We start from the raw sequence: 20,317 nt of genomic DNA, 5'->3' as shown, positions 1-20,317 counted from the left end.
ATGGTCTTTTAAGTTAAGGGTATAATTGTAATTGATTACTAAGGGGAGATAGGTAAAGACTGAGGGTTGACCAACTTCCAGTTGAGCTCCAGCAACTGTAAAACGTGGTCTCATTCAGCCTTCATATTGCTGTTTATGTTGTCTGTGAATAACATTCTTCCATAAGAAAATCTGTAAGTGAATACTTTAAGTCTGGAAATCTCATTCCGTGGCACGGAGGTAACAGCTGTAAGCTTGCCTCGATAGGATACTTTGTAACAACATCTCAAGAAAGATATGTTTGGAAGGGGTACAGCTCAGATTCTCCAGAATGATACCAGGGTTTAAAGCATTGAATTATGAGGAGAGGTTGCATAAACTTGGCTTGTATTCCCTTGAATTTGACACTTGAAGGACGATCTAAAATATTCGTAATACAATAATAATAAAATAATTTACTCTAATTTTAAAGATAATTCCCTCTCGCTCTGCATTTCCCCACTACAGGAAATAGTTTCTCCATATTAACACTATTGAGTGCCTTTATTTTCTTTTTTATTCATTCATGGGATGTGGGCGTCACTGGCTAGGCCAGCATTTATTGCCCATCCCTAATTGCTCTTGAGAAAGTGGTGCTGAGCTGCCTGCTGCAGTGTACCCGCACCACATGGGCTACAGTGGTTCAAGGAGGCAGCTCACCATCACTGTCTCATGGGCAATTAGGAATGGGCAATAAATGCTTGGTTAGCCAGTGATGCCCACATCCTGTGAATGAATAAAAATAATAAAGGGACTCAGTAGGGTTGATATGGAGAAACTATTTTCTCTGGTGTGGAAATGCAGAGCAAGAAGGAATAATGTTAAAATTAGAGTAATTAGCATTTAAAAGTGAAACCAGGAAGCACTTGTCACACATAGGGTGGTAGAAACCTGGGACCTGCTTCAACAAAAGACCATGGATGCTTATCAATTGAGACCGATAGATTTTTGATGGGGAAGGATATCAAGGGACGTGGAACAAAAGGCAGGTAAGTGGAGTTGAGGTGCAGATCAGCCATGATTTAACTGAAAGGTGGAGCAGGCTTGAAGGGCTGAATGGCCCTGTTCTTATTATCCACATTTCTAAAAAATACAAGTTCAAGCTACATTATTTCTACAGTGATTGCAGTGACAAGATTAAATATTAATTTAAAGTATGAAGTACTACTGCCCCATTTTGGAATTGGGAGAGGATCTTTGCACATTATACTATACACACATAGAAATACAATAAAACTATCAATTTTTAGGCATTTATAATCAGAAATAATCCAATTCCTTCATTTATAAATTTCTGAATAACTTGGGGGTATTTTTAGTTAAATAAATAAAACCAAATACAAATCCAGTAACCTAACCGATGATACACAGCTGAGAAAACTTTGATATTTTGCCTCAATGAGCAGGCCAATGTTGGCCAAGGCAAGCTCATCTGAATTACTGAAGAGAAAGGAGTCACAAAAAGTACATTACATTAGAAAAATAATTACAACACTTCTCCCACAAAACATCAGCAAAGGAAAGACAGTTTCAAGTTTGTGTAGGCTACAGTACGCAACTTCTTTGGATTTTGTTTGGTTTAAATACATTTACTTTATATAATAGATCAACTTCAAGATCATTCAGTGGCCTGTAAAACTATTTGTTTAAAGATGCTTTACACATACAAATTTTACATGTAAAGTTCAAAGGGTGGATCTTGTTTCATTTCCATGTTCAGAAAGTGTACATCAAACTATGGAATGGCATTTCTATGGAAGTTGATAATTTTCTTTTTCTTTCAAACTTACTCTTCTGCTTCTTTACTTACTCGCCTCCTGAATAGAGACAGCAGGGTTAAATCGCATGCCCCATGGATCACCTGTTGAATAGTACTGTTGGGGTAGGTGAGAGAAAGTATTATTGTGAGACAGGGTAAAAGCAAAGATGCTTCTGTCCCCTTCATCTATGATGTGGTTCCCGTTCAACATGTTAGCCATGGGGTTTTCTCTTGCCTTTGCTGCTGCTTCATTCATGAAGATCTTGGAATTTCGAACATCTCCATTAAAGTGCTTTTCAGGGTTGCCTGCATTCAACTTGCTTGCATTTAGAAGCCTATCCTCTTGTCTGGGTGGAATATTGGTGCCATTTTCATTGGAATGCGTGTCCTGAATTGGGACACCCTGTGTGTAGAGGAGGCTAGTGGAGTGCCAGCTGGCAGGTCTACGACCCCGACGAGGTCGTGGCAAGCGGCAGCTCTGCCTCTTGATGTGTCTATGCAGGTGATCAGAGCGGGTGAAGCTCTTGTAGCAGTGTACGCATTGGTATGGACGGATTCCTGTGTGTATCCGCAAGTGGTTCTTTAGGTCGTAGTTGTGCACAAACCTGGCATTGCAATGAATGCACGTGTAAGGTCTTTCCCCGGTATGCTTGCGCATATGAATCTTTAGCTTGTCTTGTCTGAAAACAGAGGAAATAACATGACATCACAGAGAGAAACACAATGCAATAGAACAGAATTCATGGTCTGCGCTGACTGACTCAGTTTATCTTAACTTAGATGCCTATAAGCTTCTATAGTGCCTTCAATGTTTCTCCAGAAAGAGGGGCTCCTTCCCTCAATCGCTGTCCAGTATGCCTTGCTGGAAAGCTTTTCTCTTTGGACACGATGTACTCTAATCTCATTGCTCTGCTCTGCAGCATGTAGGGGTCTAAAATATTTTTCTCAGTACATTTTCAATGTGAGTGTTACAAATTTAGGCCCTCTTGATTTTAAATGGTACCAATTGGTCCTGTAAACAGTCTGAGCATCTTACTTTTATGGGAGGGAATATGGTCTAAATCCCTGGATCTTCCATTGTCCCTGGTCCTATAGGTAAGCTACTGTAGCCAAAAATCATCTGTTCTGCATGAGCAAAATCCCAAAGACACAAGGCAAGACACTGAAAGAATCTCCCAATCTTCTTTGAATACTGCAAAAGAAACCTTAACATCCATTTGAACCACTGGAAGTGTCACTTGAGATTTTAGTTTAAGGTTTCATCCAAAGGACGGCATCTCTGACAATGTAGCACTACTTCAGTGCTTTACTGGACTGCCAGCTTAAGTTAGGTACTGAAGTCCCATGAAGTAAATGCCCTACCAACAAAACTGAACCAAACTAGCACTGATTTCCTAAAAAGATTCATTTAAAAAGGGGTAAAATCTGTAACTCAATAGTTTGCATTTTCCAAATTTTATCAAATGCTATTTTTGAATTTTACTAAGGATTGGTATTGCAGTTCAGAAACACATAATTTATAACAGGTGACTGCAGAAACTGAATATACTCCAATATATGTTGCCCCTTTGGAGGAAATAAATAAATATAAATGCATGCTTAGTTTGATTTCTAATCTGGGGAAATAATGGGTTAATGTCCTGCATCAATTGCACTAAATAGCACAGTCAGCATGACAGTTCTAAAATTAGATAAACTGTTATATGTGAACTACATGGGGGTAGGGGTGGTAGAGAAGAAAGGTGACTAATTCTGTTTGTGGCACACAGGAAGCTAATACTTGGCGGCTTGCAACTCAAACAAACAAAAATAAAACACCAGCTGAAGCCTTAGCAGTGCCACAGATGGAAATATTTGGCAGTGAAGGCACCATAGCTTGCACATGCTCAGAAAGCAGAAAGGATCTTGCACATGTAAAGATTCAATGGAAGGCTCTTGAGGGTAGTTTTTGCAATAAGCACAATTACAGGCAGGTGTCGCCAAAGGCTTCTCTCAAAGTAAAACCAGAGTAACCCAAACCTTTGTTAGTTTTATGCTTTTTTATTCTAACTTCAGAATTACCAGACGTCATGCATTAATGGTGACAGCCACTCACTTAAAGACATGGTCTATTTTAACATGTCACTGAAAAAAAAGTGCAAAATCATGTATTTGATTGCATTTGTAATCTGTGACACTTGCATAAATCTAAAGCTCTGTAGCCAAGACTTACATTTAAATCAAGTTTGAATTTCCCCAACTAATGAACTACCTGCAGTTTTTAGCAATTATAAATTGACATATTTGTCTGATGCTTAATATTGGATCAGTTGATCCCATTTATATTGTGGATCAAAATGTGTCATTCAAACATGGCTGACAGATGGAATGTGATATAATGTGCAATGATAAACACTCAGCTCCAGGGCATGGGTGTTCATTTCTTCCATGTGTTATTTTTACCAGGAAAATACTGAACTCGTGGAAAGGCAAGACAGAGTTTTGCCTGTCATGTTAAATTGTTAACCAAAACATAACATGATGCTGTGTTTCAAAGGTAAATTAACTGATCAAAAACGCATTCAAACCTTGCTCCACAAACTCTCCCTACTGATTGACTTAATTGAAGGAAATCTTTGTTGTGTTTTAATAAAGTAAAAAGTTGTCTGAGAATCTAAATATTCTAATTTTATTGAAATGTTAATTATTCTGTGAACTGTTGAGCGTTTTCTGTGCCCTACTATAATGATGCACACACAGTAAGTCCTCAAAAGTCACAACTGGATTATTATTTCAATCCCTCCTTGCTGTCTTGTAATCATACTGAGTATAGAACAATGGGAGATTGATTGCTGGCAAGCTTGATATTCTCAAATCAGGTCTGGGTTTCAATTAAAAATAAATTTGAAGATCTCTTAAGCTAAATTTTAACCCCTAAACACTTGTCTATATAGCTTGTGTATGACCAAACTGACACCTGCACTGTAAGTTTCAGCCATTTGTGCTGCTAGCTGAAGTAGCTCCCAAAACACTGAGCACTTTACCTCGCAGAGCGATTTGGCACATGCACTGAGAGTAAATAATATATATAGATATATAAATAATTTATCCCAGCCGCAAAAACTAATCATCCATGGTAATAATATTTCGCTGTAACAATCAACTGTATGACGGAACACATGCACACACAGAAATATTTGAATATGGTTATTCAACTTGTACATTATGCACAATTTCTGCTGAAATAGATGACCTTCAAAAGAGCTAAAATTCATTCCACACGCTGGCCCTGAACTTTCCCTCTCTCTTCAGGTACCATGCCCTAAGAGGGCATTGGTGACCAGGGACTTCCATGGGTTGGTTCACAGTTATGCTTGGCAAGTTACTGTAGAATCACAGAATCTTAATGGCACAGAAAGAGACCATTCGGCCCATCATGTCTGCACCAGCTTTCCAAATGAGCATCATGACCTAGTGCCTTTGCCCTGCCTTCTCCCCGTACCCTTGCACATTGTTTCTCTTTAAATAATCATTGAATGCCTTCCTGAATGCCTCGATTGAACCTGCCTCCACCACACTTCCAGGCAGTGCATTCCAGACCCGAACCACTCGTTGTGTGAAAAGTTTTTTCTCATGTCACACTTGCTTCTTTTGCAAATCACTTTAAATCTGTGCCCTCTCGTTCTTGATCCTTTTACGAGCGGGAACAGCTTCTCCCTATCTATTCTGTCCAGGCCCCTCATGATTTTGAACATCTCTATCAAATCTCCTCTCAGCCTTCTTCTCTCCAAGGAGAACAGACCCAACCTTTCTAATCCATCCTCATAGCTGAAGTTTCTCACCCCTGGAACCATTCTTGTAAACCTGTTCTGCACTCTCTCCAATGTGTTCACATCCTTCCTATAATATGGTGCCCAGAACTGTACACAATATTCCAGCTGAGGTCTAATGAGTGTCTTATATAAATTCAGCATAACCTCCTTGCTCTTGTACTCTATGCCCCTATTAATAAAGCCCAGGATACTATATGCTTTATTAACTGTTCTCTCCACCTGTCCTGCCACCTTCAATGATCTATACACATATACACCTAAGTCTTTCTGCTCCTGTACCCCTTCAAAATTTCAACCTGTATTTTATATTGTCTGTCCATGTTCTTCCTCCCAAAATGCATCACCTCACATTTCTCCACATTGAACTTCATCTGCCACCTATGTGCCCACTCCCCTAACTTGTCTATGTTCTCTTGAAGTTCTACACCATCCTCCTCGCAGTTCACAACACTCCCAAGCTTTGTATCATCTGCAAAATTTGAAATTGTCCCCTGCACACCAAGATCTAGATCATTAATATATGTCAGGGTCAGCAAGGGTCCATATATTGACCCCGGGGAACTCCACTACAAACCTTCTTCCAGCCTGAAAAATATCCACTAATCATTACTCTCTGTTTCCTATTTTTCAGCCAATTTTGTATCCACTGCTTTGCAGTTGTTTGCCGTTGCCTTCTATAGGTTATAGCTAACCAGCAAACATTTATTGCTTGCCATAGGTGTATTGGAAGGATTTGCAGGTTTACAATCAACCTGTTTGGACACACCACGAACACACCTTCCGTGACCATCAAGTCCAGAGTGGAACTCGAACCTGGAGCTTCTGGTTCAGAGACAGGGATGCTACTACTGTTCCACAAGACACCCCAAGCCCTGGACTACTAGATTGTTAACTACAGCAGGAAATTGGTCTCAGCTATTAGAAAGGGAAAATTGATGCAGGGAGGAAACATGGTCCACACCTATCAGGCAACTATTCAATCAAGAAATGGCATTCATTGTATCAGTAGAAACAGCCACAAGCTGGACTGATGCTTCTCAGTCATAAAGTTATGCAGCACAGAAACAGGCCCTTCGGCCCATCATGTCCATGCTGGCCATCAAGCACCTATCTATTCTAATCCCATTTTCCAGCACTTGGCCAGTAGCCCTGTATGTTATGATGTTTCAAGCGCTCATCAAAATACTTGTTAAATGTTGTGAGGAATCACAAAAGATCTAACAGATGATGCAGGAAGACCTGGAATCTGAACATAATGTTGCATGATTTACCAAATAAAAGATTAACGTAATTTGCACAGTAAACATGGCAGATAACTTTAAGTGTTTTGTCTTGTTCCTAGTGTCTGTTGTAGAACACAACCTTTCAAATCTTGTAACCAATAGGCTACTATCAGCTGACCCTCCCTCAATTTTCTCCCTCATGCTGCAGCACGGTTCCACAACCACCTAGTAATTTGAAAAAAAATAGACTCAAGATGCGGGCATGGCTGGCATTTATTGCCCATCCTAGTTCCCCTGAATTGAAGGGCTTTACGTTTAGCTTAGTATTTTGTTTTGTATTAATATACAGTGGCATTTATTCACGTTTGCTCAATCTTTTTATCTACGTCACCCACCCACAAATACGCCCATAAGTACATTAAATTGAATATGAAGCACAGGCGTAAATTATTGAAAGCAAAGTGCAGCAACTTTGAACAGGCGCAAATCAGGATGGTACCCTCTTTCAAAAAAAACATTCATTTTCTAAATTTAGTTCAATGTCAATTGATACAACAAACCCTTTCTAACTGTACTTGAATTACTTATCATGGTGCTATCTTAGATCTTGGATGCAGTAAAGCAGAATTTACAGCCAGCAATACAGATTTTAAATATAAGGAACACATTTCCAAAGTTTTCAGGTTTGATTTTAATAAATTAAAATTATGCAACTTGTCATTTGCAATACTGTGTTGGGTCTTAGAGATGTACTATTGATTTCCCAAACAGATTTCAGCTCAAATGTTGAAATGTAAAGAAAAGAAAATATCATTCCTCATTATTGTAATAAAACTCCTAATTTAAAATATGAATTTACAGAAGAGTGCACTTTAAACCTTTTATGAATATTGTAGTGTGTGATTATGAGCTGAATTATAGGGGGTGTCGTGGTCCCTCTCCCCACCCTCTGGCCTAAAGGTCGTTTGGGGGGGGTGGGGAAGCCTGCCCAAGGGAAGAACGGCTGGCTTGCAGCCATTACGCTGAAAGTGTGATTTTCGCTTCTCAGGGACAGGAAACCCTGCCTCAGAGAGCTGCTGGCCAATCAGAGGCTGGCACCTCTCAATGTACTGGTTGCGCCAGCAGGAGCGGTGGCCACTGCCGGTACCGCACTCGGGTGGTGAGGAGGTTAACTGTGATGGATAGGAGCTTTGTAACTGTTTGGGCATCGGTAAGTGGGTAGGGACTGGAGTTCAAAAGGCCATGGGGGAAGGGCAACCCTGGCAGTGGGGAGTGGGGGGTTACACCTTGAGGGAACCCTTGGCCCGGGCACAGTTAATGAGGGAAAACTCCCCAATCCCTCACCCACCACCAGCTCACACAGGGAAACCCGAGGGTTGGCCACTTAGTGTGAACCTCTCCTGCCATTGGTTAAATGTCTGCAGTGGCGGGATGAGGGCCTTAAATTGGTATTAATTGAGAGCTTCAATTGGCCTGGTAGGTGGGCCACCTGATACCACCCTCACTGCTGGTATAATTTTGGAGGAGGCAAGAGCAGGCAGGTAGGCAGCAGGCAGGCTACCCACTGGAAACTCGCTGGCAAGGGAAGCGTTAAATCCAGCCCTATGTTACTGAACTTGTGATCCAGAGGCCTACAATAATAATCCAGGGATTGTGAAGTCAATTCCCACCAAAGAAGTTTAAGAGTTTGAACTCAGTTTAAAAATAATATGGAAAACATGGACAATGAAGTTGCCAGGTTATTGTAAAAACACAACTGATCATTAATATGCTTTAAAAAAGAAAATCTCATTCTTATTCTATATGGCCTTCAAGTGACTTCAGTCCTACACCAATGTGGTTGATTCTTTGGAGTGACCTAGCTCGCCACTCAGTTGTATCAATCTGTGATAAGGCAACTGCGAATGGGCAATAACTTCCAGCCTCACCATCGACGTTTACATCTCGAGACTACAACTCACGGGAAACTACAAATTATGTTATGATCCGTGTCACATTTCACCAAGCCTAGTCAGCACCAAGCATTTCTCAGAGACTCTACTAACAATCAAAATTTCAGCAAAAATAACCCAATACCAAGTAAATAAAATAATATCCTGTAGTTGGGCCAGCAAGCATTGATCTCTAATAAAGTCTCCAAACATTGAACTCTTATAATGTGTTGCAAAGGTCTCCTAATGGCCTCAGCATAGGTTACATCCGAGCATAGGAAGCTGCTAAACTTTTTGGAGTATTTGCACAGGCACATTAGTTCTCATTCACCAACTAACTTCAGATAGTTTAACTTGGGACATACGGTGAATTTATAGTCAAGTTCTGCACACTTAAATACTAAGATTCTTCATTTGAAACACAATCTTGTATGTTAAAACCTTGCCAAAATGTTACAAACATTATCTGCTCCTCAAACTTATTTGCCAGAATTTTGACCTTGATGGGCAGGCGGGCCCCACTGGCTCGGCGGCAGACGGGCAGCCGAACTCTGCCGCCGAAACAGGGCCGACCGCCATTTTATGTGGGCGGGCCCATTAAGGCCCACCCAGCAGCCTGCCCGACAGGAAGTGCTATGCGCTTCCATTGTGGGGGAGGTGAGGTGGGGGGGGAGAGGGATTCCCCATCTGTCAAAGTGCGCTCTTCACGCATGCGCGCGAAAGAGTGCACTGCTCCCTGAGACTAAGTGCTGTCTCAGGGAGAGCGCTGAATGTTTAAAAAACTTTAAAAATAGAGAAAGAAAAACATTATTAACACGTCCCCCTCATGTGATACTGTCACACGAGATGGGACATGTTAATAAATATGAGTGAAACTTTAATAAACTTCTTAAAAACTGAGATGAAACCTCATCCCACCAGTGGATGAGGTTTTATCTTTTTTCAGTAGCCCGCTGGGGCTCCTGGCATGCCCACCAACCTTAAGGTTGGACGGGCAGGTCTTTCAATGAGCTTAATGATCCTGTCAATAGCCTCAATTGGCCATTGACAGGTCGGCGGGCAAATAGCTGATTTTGCTGTCCGTCCGCCTTCCTAAAAAGTTAAATGGACCGGGATGATGTCGGGGATTCCTCCCGACGTCATCCCGCGTCATTTTCCCCTTGGCGAGTGGGCCCCGCCCCCAAATCGCCGACGGGAAAATTCTGGCCATTATGTCCACCATTTACAAAAGCCTAGGTCAATCTCTCAAATCTGGAGGAAACAATATTTTATGAAAGTAAAAGGAAATAAAAAGATCATCAGACCTATCCAGCTGATACTCTCCTCAGAGGACATATAATTTCCACTTCATTGACTCCACTCAAGTGAAGGGCATCAACTAATTAAAAGTAACATTTCAAGGTAAAAGGTCTACGAAATTTCTCCAGAACCCCCAAAGAAAGTTGAGAAAATCTCCACAACATTAAGTGAATCTTAAAATGCACCTTTAGGACTAAGTATTTGCATTCAAAAGGTGATTCATCTATGTTCCTAAAAGAATATGAACCATCATGTTCCATAGGGCTGAATTTTCTGGCAGAATTCCTGCAGCAGGGGCCGAATGTGGGAGGTGGCCCCGCTTCTCTGGGTATTGGGATCTGGGACCAATCATATGGGCAGCAGCTCAGCAAAACCACTGCTAGCTGTGACCATTGCTGAAGCTGCAGCTGCAGGAAGAGCATGCCTCAATGGCTGGGTGCCCTAGAAGACAGGGAAGTGGGGTTGGCGTCAGGCAGGCAGGCCCGCGATGGCACCGGCAGTGCCATTACCACCAAGGGACATCTCCAAGGTCCATAAAGAAGAAGGACACGCTCTCAGAGCCTGCTCTGGGAGGCCTCCAGATTTCACCTGGCAGTCTCCCCACGTGGCCGAGGCATAGAATACAAGAGCAGGGAGGCTATGCTAGAACTGTATAAAACGCTGGTTAGGCCACAACTGGAGCACTTTGTGCAGTTCTGGTCACCACATTATAGGAAAGATGCAATTGCACTGGAGAGGGTGCAGAGGAGATTTACCAGGATGCTGCCTGGGCTGGAAGGTCTGAGCTATGAGGAGAGATTGGATAGGCTGGGTTTGTTTTCCTTGGAGCAGCGAAGGTTGAGAAGGGACCTGATAAAGGTGTATAAAATTATGAGGGGCATTGATAGGGTGGATAGGAAGGTACCTTTTCCATTAGTACAGGGGTCGATAACCAGGGGGCATAGATTTAAGGTAAGAGGTAGAAGACTAAGAGGGGAGTTGAGGAAAAATGTTTTCACCCAGAGGGTGGACAAAATGCTCATGGTGGCAGGAAGTGGCCCTTAATTGGTTACTAGCTTAAGTGACTCAGCTTGCCGGCAGGCATCCAAACCGCCATCTTTCCTGTCTCTGGCAAAATGGCACGGTAGCTTGGCAGACACCGCCCCGCCCCCCCCACCCCTCCCCATCCTCCTGATGGCTTCCTGTGCCATTTTACCAGCCTTCCCGTCTATCAGCCTATTCCCAAAGGGCCTGAAAAGTTCCACCATAGCGAATTTAATTGCCTTTATCCTTATAAACTTTAATTCTTCTATTAATGGATAGTTATCCATCAGAGAAACTTCTTTAGCCAGAGAGTGGTGAATCTATGGAATTCATTGCCACAGAAGGCTGTGGAGGCCAGGTCATTGAGTGTACTTAAGACCGAGATAGATAGGTTCTTGATTGGTAAGGGGATCAAAGGTTACGGGGAGAAGGCGGGAGAATGGGGTTGAGAAACTTATCAGCCATGATTGAATGGCGGAGCAGACTCGATGGGCCGAATGGCCTAATTTCTGCTCCTATGTCTTATGGTCTTATGGTCTTATTTTTTAAACGTGTAAATTGGCATAGCATTTTTTCTGGGCGTCTGCTCACTACTCCGAGAGACAGCAATTATTTTCTGATTTCTAACTTCTCTAAAGAAAGATTCCTACTTTTTATAGGCCCATAGACGTTTACAGTACAGATGGAGGCCAATCGGCTCATTGTGTCCACGCTGGTCAACAAAGATCTGACTACACTAATCCCATTTTTCAGTGCTTGGCCCATAGTCTTGAATGCTATGGCAACGCAAGTGAATGTCTAAATACTTCTTAAATGTTATGAGAGGTTCTGACTCAACCGCCCTTTCAGGCAGTGAGTTCCAGACTCCAACCATCCTTTGGGTGAAAACATTTCTCCTCAACTCCCCTCTTAGCCTTCTACCTCTTACTTTATATCTATGTCCCCTGGTTATTGATCCCTCTACTAATGGAAAGAGTGCCTTCCTATCCACCCTATCTATGCCCCTCATAATCTTATACACCTCTATCAGGTCCCCTCTTAACCTTCACTGATCTAAGGAAAACAACCCCAGCCTATCCATTCTCTCCTCATAGCTCAGACCTTCCAGCCCAGGCAAATCTCCTCTGCACCCTCTTCAGTGCAATCTCATCTTTCCTATAAGGTGGTGACCAGAACTGCTCCAGTTGTGGCCTAACCAGCATTTTATACAGTTCCAGCATAACATCCCTGCTCTTGTATTCTATGCCTCGGCTAATAAAAGCAAGTATCCCATATACCTTCTTAACTACCTTATCTATGTGCCCTGCTACCTTCAGGGATCTGTGGATATGCACACCAAGGTCCCTTTGATCTTCAGTACATTCCAGGATCCTACCATTCATAATGTAATCCTTTTCCTTGTTAGCCCTCCCCAAGCGCATTACCTCACACTTTTCTGGGTTAATTTCCATTTGCCACTGCTCTGCCCACCTGACTGGCCTGTAATTTCCTGGTCCATCCCTTTCTCCCTTTTTTAAAAAGGACAACATTTGCAATCCTCCAGTCTTCTGGCACTTCGCTTGTGACCAGAGAGGATTTGAAAATTACTGCCAGGGCCCCAGATATCTCTTCCCTTGCCTCCCTCAACAGCCTGGGATTCATCTCATCCAGGCCTGAGGATTTATCCACTTTTAAGGCTGCTAAACCCGCTAGTACCTCCTCTCTCTCTGTTAATTTCCTCTATTATTTCACAGTCCTCCATCCTGATGTCTATATCTGTGTCGTCCTTTTCCTTTGTGAAGACCGATGCAAAGTATTCATTGAGGGCAGTACCCATGTCTTTTGGGTCCACACACAGATTATCTCTATGGTCCCTAATTGGCCCTATTCTTTCCCTAATTATTCCCTTGCTCTTTACATATTTAAAAAACCCCTTTGTGTTTTCCTTTATTCTACCCACCAATGCTTTCTCATGCACTCATTTAGCTTTACTAATATCTTTTTTAAGTTCCCCCACTGCACTTTTTATACTCCTCTAGGGACTCTGCTGTATTGAGCCCTCAGTATCTGCCATAAGCTTCTCTTTTTTTTCTTAATCCTAACCTTTATGTCACTTGACATCCAGGGATCTCCGGACATGGTCCCCACTTTGTCTTCATGGGAACATATTTGCCTGTACTCTCGCTATTTCCTCCTTGAATGCCTCCCACTGCTCTGACACAGTTTTATCTGTAAGAAGCTGCTCCCAGTCCACTTGGGCCAAATCATATCTCATCTTAGTAAAACTAGCCTTTCTCCAGTTTAGAACTTTTATTCCTGGCCCAACCTTATCCTTTTCCATAACTATCATAAACCTAACTGAGTTATGGTCACAATCTCCAAAATGCTCCCCTACTGATACGCCTTCTACCTGCCCAGAATCATTTCTGAATTTTAGGTCCAGAACTGCTCCCTCCCTTGTTGGGCTTTCTACGTGCTGGCTAAAAAATTTCTCCTCGATGCAACTTATGAATTTTTCTTCCTCCCTACCTTGCACACTAAAACCATCCCAGTTAATATTTGGGTAGTTAAAAGCCCCTACTATTACTGTCTAATTATTCTTACACTTCTCTGAAATTTGATTACATATTTGATCCTCTATCTCTCCTTGACTGTTTGGTGGCCTATAGCACACACCCAACAGCATGTTTGCCCCTTTTGTGTTTTTTACGTCTACCCATATGGCCTCATTTGATGATCCTTCCAAGATATCATCCCTCCTCACTGCTACAATTGATTCCTTAATCAACATTGTGACCACCCCCCCCCGCCTCTTCTATTCCCCCATCTATCTCGTCTGAATGCCCAAAACCAGGAATGTTGAGCTACCAATCCTGCCCTTCTTTTAGCCAAGTCTCGGTCATAGCTATGATATCATACTCCCAAGTGCCCATCTGTGCCTTCAGCTCGTCTATCTTATTGCTCAGGCTCCTTGCATTAAAATATATTTCATTTAGCCTTGCTAAACTCTAGCCTATGTTTCCTCTGCCTTCCAGACTCACTTACTAGCATTTTAACTTCTAATTCCATCTTAGCTTCTCTCCCCTCTGAACTATTTTGCAAGATCCCATTCCCCTGCATTAGCAAATCTCCTCGCAAGGATGTTGGTCCTGTTCCTGTTCAGATGTAACCCGTCCAACTTGTACAGGTCCCATCTCCCCCAGAAATGGTCCCAATGCCCCAGGAATCTAAAGCCCTCCCTGCTACACCATCTCTCCAACCACGCATTCATCTGCTCTCTCCTTCTGTTCCTATACTCACTACTGCATGGCACTGGGAGTAATCCGGAGATGACAGCTTTGAAGTCCTGCTTTTCAATTTCCTACCTAACTCCCAAAAGTCTGCTTGCAGACTCATTTCTCTTTCTTCCCATGTCATTGGTCCCAACATAGACCACAAGCTCTGGCTGTTCACCCTCCCCCTTCATAATGCCATGTAGCCATTTTGTGACATCCTTGAAACTGGCACCAGGAGGCAACATACCATCCTGGAGTCACGTCTACAGCCACAGAAGCGCTTGTCTACTCCCCTCACTAGCAAATCCCCTACCACTACTGCCCTTTTACATTTCTTCCTCCCCCACTGAGCAGCTGGACAGTGCCATGGCTTAGGCTCTGGTTGGCCTCCACAGAGGAACCATCACTCTCACCGCTTTCCAAGGCCGATAAACGGTTTGTGAACAAGATGCACTCAGGGGATACCCTCACTACCTGCCTGGTCCCCTTCTTCTGTCTGGCCGTCACCCATTCCCTCTCTGCCTTGTGAATGCATTGTAGTGGCCCTCAGCTGCCGCAAAAACTTCAAAACCCGGAGCTCGAGTTGCTCCAGCCAGAGGTACCTCCTGCACACATGGTTATCCAGACCACCAGGAGTGTATAGAATTTCCCACATAGCGCAGGATGTGCAAATCACGGGACTGAACTCCCCAGACATATCTTAGCTAAAGAGAATTTGGACTCTTGCTTTTATTTCACTCCTACTTGAGTATAGACCAGATGCTAGATCCTCTAGGTGCTATTGACTGCCTGTCCCAGGGTCATCCTCTCGCACTCTCCTGTAGGTTCTACTGACTGCCTGTCCTAGGGTCCTTCTCTCGCACTCTCCTCTAGGTGCTGCTGACTGCTTGTCCCAGGGTCCTCCTCTTGCACTCTCCTCTAGGCGCTGCTGGCTGACTGCCTACCCCAGGGTCCTCCTCTCACACTTTAATGTTTTCATCAACTACAAGCAGCCTCCATTACCACTCAACATTGTGCAGCTTGGCCCAAATTTTAGTATTCTGTAGAAGATGGTGAATTAAAATAATTGTTTAATTTTTCCAGTCCCAAGCTTATCATAAAAGCTTGAAATATCACTTTCGGTCTTTTAGCCATGGTTTTGGAAATATGCCACAATCCATCTGTTCATGATCTAGAACAACTTGGGCAAGGAATTTGTATGTGTTATACCATTTTTCAGGTGTAAAACTGCTACATTTTCCCAATTTCTGGGAAGCGGGGGTGGGGAGCAGGTCCTGGTATGAGGTGGGGGCATAGTTGCCATCGTAATGCTCTGTTGTTTCTTAGGCTTCCTTGACAGCCACATATAAAATCTAATCCCAGCCCTGGTCGTGTATTCACCATACCCCCTGACCTTCCCCTCTCTGATGCTGAACGCTTAGTGCTCAGCAAAGGACTCAGTTTCATACCCTTACGCCCTCACCTCAATGAATTTCGGGCTCGGCATGATGCTGAACTCTTCTTCTGCCGCCTTCGTCTCCGTGCTCACTTCTTTGGGCAGGAGTCCTCCCTGCATTCAAAAGATCCTTTCACACGCCTCCAATATTCTCCCTCCACCTGGACCCCTCCCTCTGGATTCTTACCTGCTCTTGATCTTTTTATTGAGAACCGTCGGCGTGACATCAGTCATCTCAATTTCTTTGCTCCTCTCACCCACTCTAACCTGTCTCCTTCTGAACTTGTTGCACTCCATTCTCTTAGGTCCAACCCTGACTTTGTCATCAAACCTGCTGACAAGGGTAGCGCTGTTGTTGTCTGGCATACTGACCTCTACCTCGCAGAGGCTGAGCGCCAACTTGCAGACACTTCCTCCTACCTACCCTTGGACCATGACCTCATCACTGAACATCAAGCCATTGTTTCCAGGACTGTCACTGACTTCATCTCCTCTGGAGATCTTCCCTCCACAGCTTCCAACCTCAGTCTCCAAACCTCGCACAGCCCATTTCTACCTCCTACCCAAAATCCACAAACAGGGCTGTCCCGGCAGACCAATCATGTCAGCCCGTTCCTGCCCCACGGAACTCATTTCTTGACATCCTTACTCCATTCTCTCTCCCCTTGTCCAATCTCTTCCCACCTACATCCACGATTCCTCTGATGCTCTACTTCATATCAACAATTTCCAGTTCCCTGGCCCCAACCGCCTCCTCTTCACCATGGACGTCCAATCCTTCTACACCTTCATCCCCTATCGGGATGGTCTGAGGGCTCTCCGCTTCTTCCTTGAACAGAGGCCCGAACAATCCCCATCCACCACCACTCCCCTCCGTCTGGCTGAACTTGTTCTCTCACTGAACAATTTCTCCTTAAACTCGTCTCACTTCCTCCAAATAAAAGGTATGGCCATGGGTACCTGCATTAGCCACAGTTATGCCTGTCTCTTGATGGGGTATGTGGAACATTCCTTGTTCCAGTCCTACTCAGGCCCCCTCCCACAACTCTTTCTCCAATACATCAATGACTGCATCGGTGCCACTTCATGCCCTCGTCTGGACCTGGAAAAATTTATTAATTTTGCTTCCAATTTCCACCCCTCCATCACTTTCACATGGTCCATCACTTCCCTTCCCTTCCTTGACCTCTCTGTCTCAATTTCTGGCGATAGACTATCCACTAATATTCATTACAAGCCCACCGACTCCTACAGCTACCTCGACTATAGCTCCTCACACCCTGCTTCCTGCAAGGACTCCATCCGATCTTCTCAGTTCCTTCGCTTCCGTTGCATCTGTTCTGATGATGCCACTTTCAAAAACAGTTCTTCTGACATGTCTTCCTTCTTCCTTAACCAAGGTTTTCCACCCATGGTGGTTGACAGGGCCCTTAACCGTGTCCGACCCATCTCCCGCGCATCCGCCCTCACACCTTCCTCTCCCTCCCAGAACCATGATAGGGTCCCCCTTGTCCTCACTTATCACCTCACCAGCCTCAGCATTCAAAGGATCATCCTCCGCCATTTCCACCAACTCCAGCATGATGCCACCACCAAACACATCTTCCCTTCACCCCACCGGCGGCATTCCGTAGGGACCGTTCCCTCCAGGACACCCTGTCCACTCCTCCATCACCCCCTACACCTCAACCCCCTCCCACGGCACCTTCCCATGCAACCGCAGAAGGTGCAACACCTGTCCCTTTACTTCCCCCCTCCTCAACCGTCCAAGGGCCCAAACACTCCTTTCAAGTGAAGCAGTACTTCACTTGCACTTCCCTCGGTTCAGGCTACTGCATTCGCTGCTCCCAATGTGGTCTCCTCTACATTGGAGAGACCAAATGCAGACTGGGTGACCGCTTTACGGAACACCTTTGGTCTATCTGCAAGCATGACCCAGACCTCCCTGTCGCTTGCCATTTCAACGCACCACCCTGCTCTCATGCCCACATGTCCGTCCTTGGCCTGCTGCAAAGTTCCAGTGAAGCTCAACGCAAACTGGAGGAACAGCACCTCATCTTCTGATTAGCCTTTACTGCCTTCCGGACTTAACATTGAGTTCAACAACTTCAGATCATGAACTCTCTCCTCCATCCTCATCCCTTTTTTATCTCCTTTTTTCTAATAATTATTATAATATATATATATATTTTTCTTTTCCCACCTATTTCTATTATTATTTTTACAATTTATTTCCATATTGTTTTACCCCCATCTTTTAGCCTATTTCGATCCCCTCCTCCCACCCCACCCCCACTAGGGCCATCTGTCTCTTGCTCATCCTGCTTTCTACCCTTAATGTCACCATTAGCACATCTTTTAGCTAATATCACCACCGTCAACACCCCTTTGACCTTTTGTTTATGACATCTTTGGCAATCTCTTGCCTCCACCTATCACTGGCCCTCTATCCAGCTTCACCTGTTCAACTCCCCTTAAACAGCTTATATTTCACCACATTTCTATTTCTCTTTAGTTCTGATGAAGAGTCATACGGACTCGAAAGGTTAACTCCACAGATGCTGTCAGACCTGCTTAGTTTTTCCAGCTATTTTTGTTTTTGTTTCAGATTTCCAGCGTCCACAGTATTTTGCTTTAATCTCACATATAAAAGAGCGTTGGCCCAGTTTAAATATCTAAAGAAGGGATCATGCACCCTGTCAGAATTTTTACAAAATTCATGAAAAACTGGGAGGAGCATTTTCAGTCTAGTTCCTCTAGTCTTTCACTGGCCTAATTAATGGTCATTAAAGGACCTTGACAGGGTTTTTATTCCCCTTTCCAGCCTACTGATAATGCAATTGCAACGTGCCACCTTCGTTCTAGATTAGAATCAGTTAGCTTTGCACACATGAGGAATTGAACTTGGGTCCTTTCTAGCCTTTATGGTTCAACAGCACAGTGGACAACTCTGATTTGCCAATCAATGATCTATGCTTGATTGAAATTTTTTATATTTGTTCATATCCTATACCAAAAAAGAAGTGTAGTGGAAGAAAGTAGCAAAAATATAGCAATTAAAAGATGGAGTCTAAAACTTTTTAATAAATTGGCTTTTCATTTTTTTTAATTGGGAAAAGAGGGCTACTTTTCTATCCTAAATCCAGAATTCTTACTTTTCTTCAACATGCTCTATTTCTAAGACTTTTCCCCTTCATTATGTTTCTGCCTATATAAATATATAAATCAATGACTAATCCTCAATTCCTGGTACCAATCCTACATTTTCAGACTGGTCAAGCAATCTCCTAGACCAGCTGTCCATTGTTCACTGTCCATTGCCCTTACCCAAGATTTCAATACTGTTAACTCTTTGCTATTGCAATCCAAAACTAAGATCACAGCTCTGCTCCTTTCTATAACTGCATAATCCTCTGCTTCAAATCTTTATCTTCCCTTAAAACACACAATGGTCTCTGCCTCACCCACTCCCATCAATAAACTTTCTATCTAAGCCCCTATATTTCATCTTATACAATTGTATAACTAGTATATCTAAAATATCCTTTCCTTTTTGAAGTGGTTCCAATCTTTAAAATTATCTAAAATGCCTCCATGGGTTTTTCTTCTATCACAATGTCCCCATGTATTTGACCAAAGGCAGAATTTTCCATGCCCGTTGGCGGTGGACATGTTTGGTGGTGTGAGCGGGAAATTTGGCAAGATGGCCAAAAATCAGTCTCAGGACGTTGTGAAACCAGTTTGCTATTGTCCGCTCTGCGGGCCACGTTTCCCGCTGTCAGACATTGGGAACTTCATTATAATAAAAATATCATTATAAGCCCAGCTCACCTGAATCCCAACAGTGGATCATCCGAGCACAAAGGTGTGTTTCACAATTGTACGTAAGTGATGTGCACCTGGCGAGCTGCACTTTGCCCAGGGCTTTGAGGTTCGTTTTCCTACCTTGCTTCAGGCAGCACTCATGGTTATCAGCACCAGGCTTCACAGACAGCACCACATCACTTTTAGTGGGGTTCACGGGCAGGTTTCTACCTACTAGATCAGCCATATGTGGGAGGCTTTTCAATGGCTGCAGGGCTATGGCTTGTTTGGGGAAGGGGGAGAAGAGGCCTCAGGCAAGGGAGGAGGCTCTTGGTGAGGGCTGTACTGCAGAAGGAGACATCCCAGGGTGTGTGTGGGGGCACATTTTGATCTGTGCAAGTGACCTCAAGACGGTGAGGGCTGAGGAGGCAGTCTCCACAGGAGATGAGGCCAGATGGAGAGGCGAGGGTGTGTCTGAGAGAGTGAGTGGTGATGTCACTTGAACTGGCAGTGAGTGAGATGCCAATGAATGTGTGATGGGCTTGAGTGTGTGTTTAGAGCGATGAGATGGCATGGATGAGATCATTCATCCTCTTTCGGCATTGGATGGCCAACCTCTTCCATGCAGCATTGGCACTGATCACCACTGCCATTACCTACCAAGCTGGAGTGGTGAGATTGCTGGACCTCCTGTGGCCAAAGAAGGGGTAGAAGGGCCTCCACAGCATCCAAAAAGCATTATAGGGATGCTGAATCAGG

General features: G+C 43.8%; 1 protein-coding gene across 4 annotated transcripts in view; it reads right to left on the bottom strand.

Moving 5' to 3' along the window:
• Positions 1-1,259: 1,259 nt before the first annotated feature.
• Positions 1,260-20,317, bottom strand: part of zbtb7c (zinc finger and BTB domain containing 7C) — a 266,111-nt gene continuing 247,053 nt past the window's right edge. For all 4 annotated transcript variants that reach the window (XM_078552824.1, XM_078552826.1, XM_078552823.1 and 1 more), the window contains one exon: positions 1,260-2,457. In XM_078552824.1, coding sequence (XP_078408950.1) covers positions 1,821-2,457 — 637 coding nt within the window. In that variant the 3' untranslated portion in view covers positions 1,260-1,820. The remainder of the gene's footprint in view (positions 2,458-20,317) is intronic.

The sequence above is a fragment of the Cetorhinus maximus genome, chromosome 1 (assembly GCF_964194155.1).
Source record: "Cetorhinus maximus chromosome 1, sCetMax3.hap1.1, whole genome shotgun sequence".
Classification (NCBI taxonomy): domain Eukaryota; kingdom Metazoa; phylum Chordata; class Chondrichthyes; order Lamniformes; family Cetorhinidae; genus Cetorhinus; species Cetorhinus maximus.
Note: the sequence above shows the minus strand (reverse complement) of the source record. Positions and strands in the feature narration are given on the sequence as shown.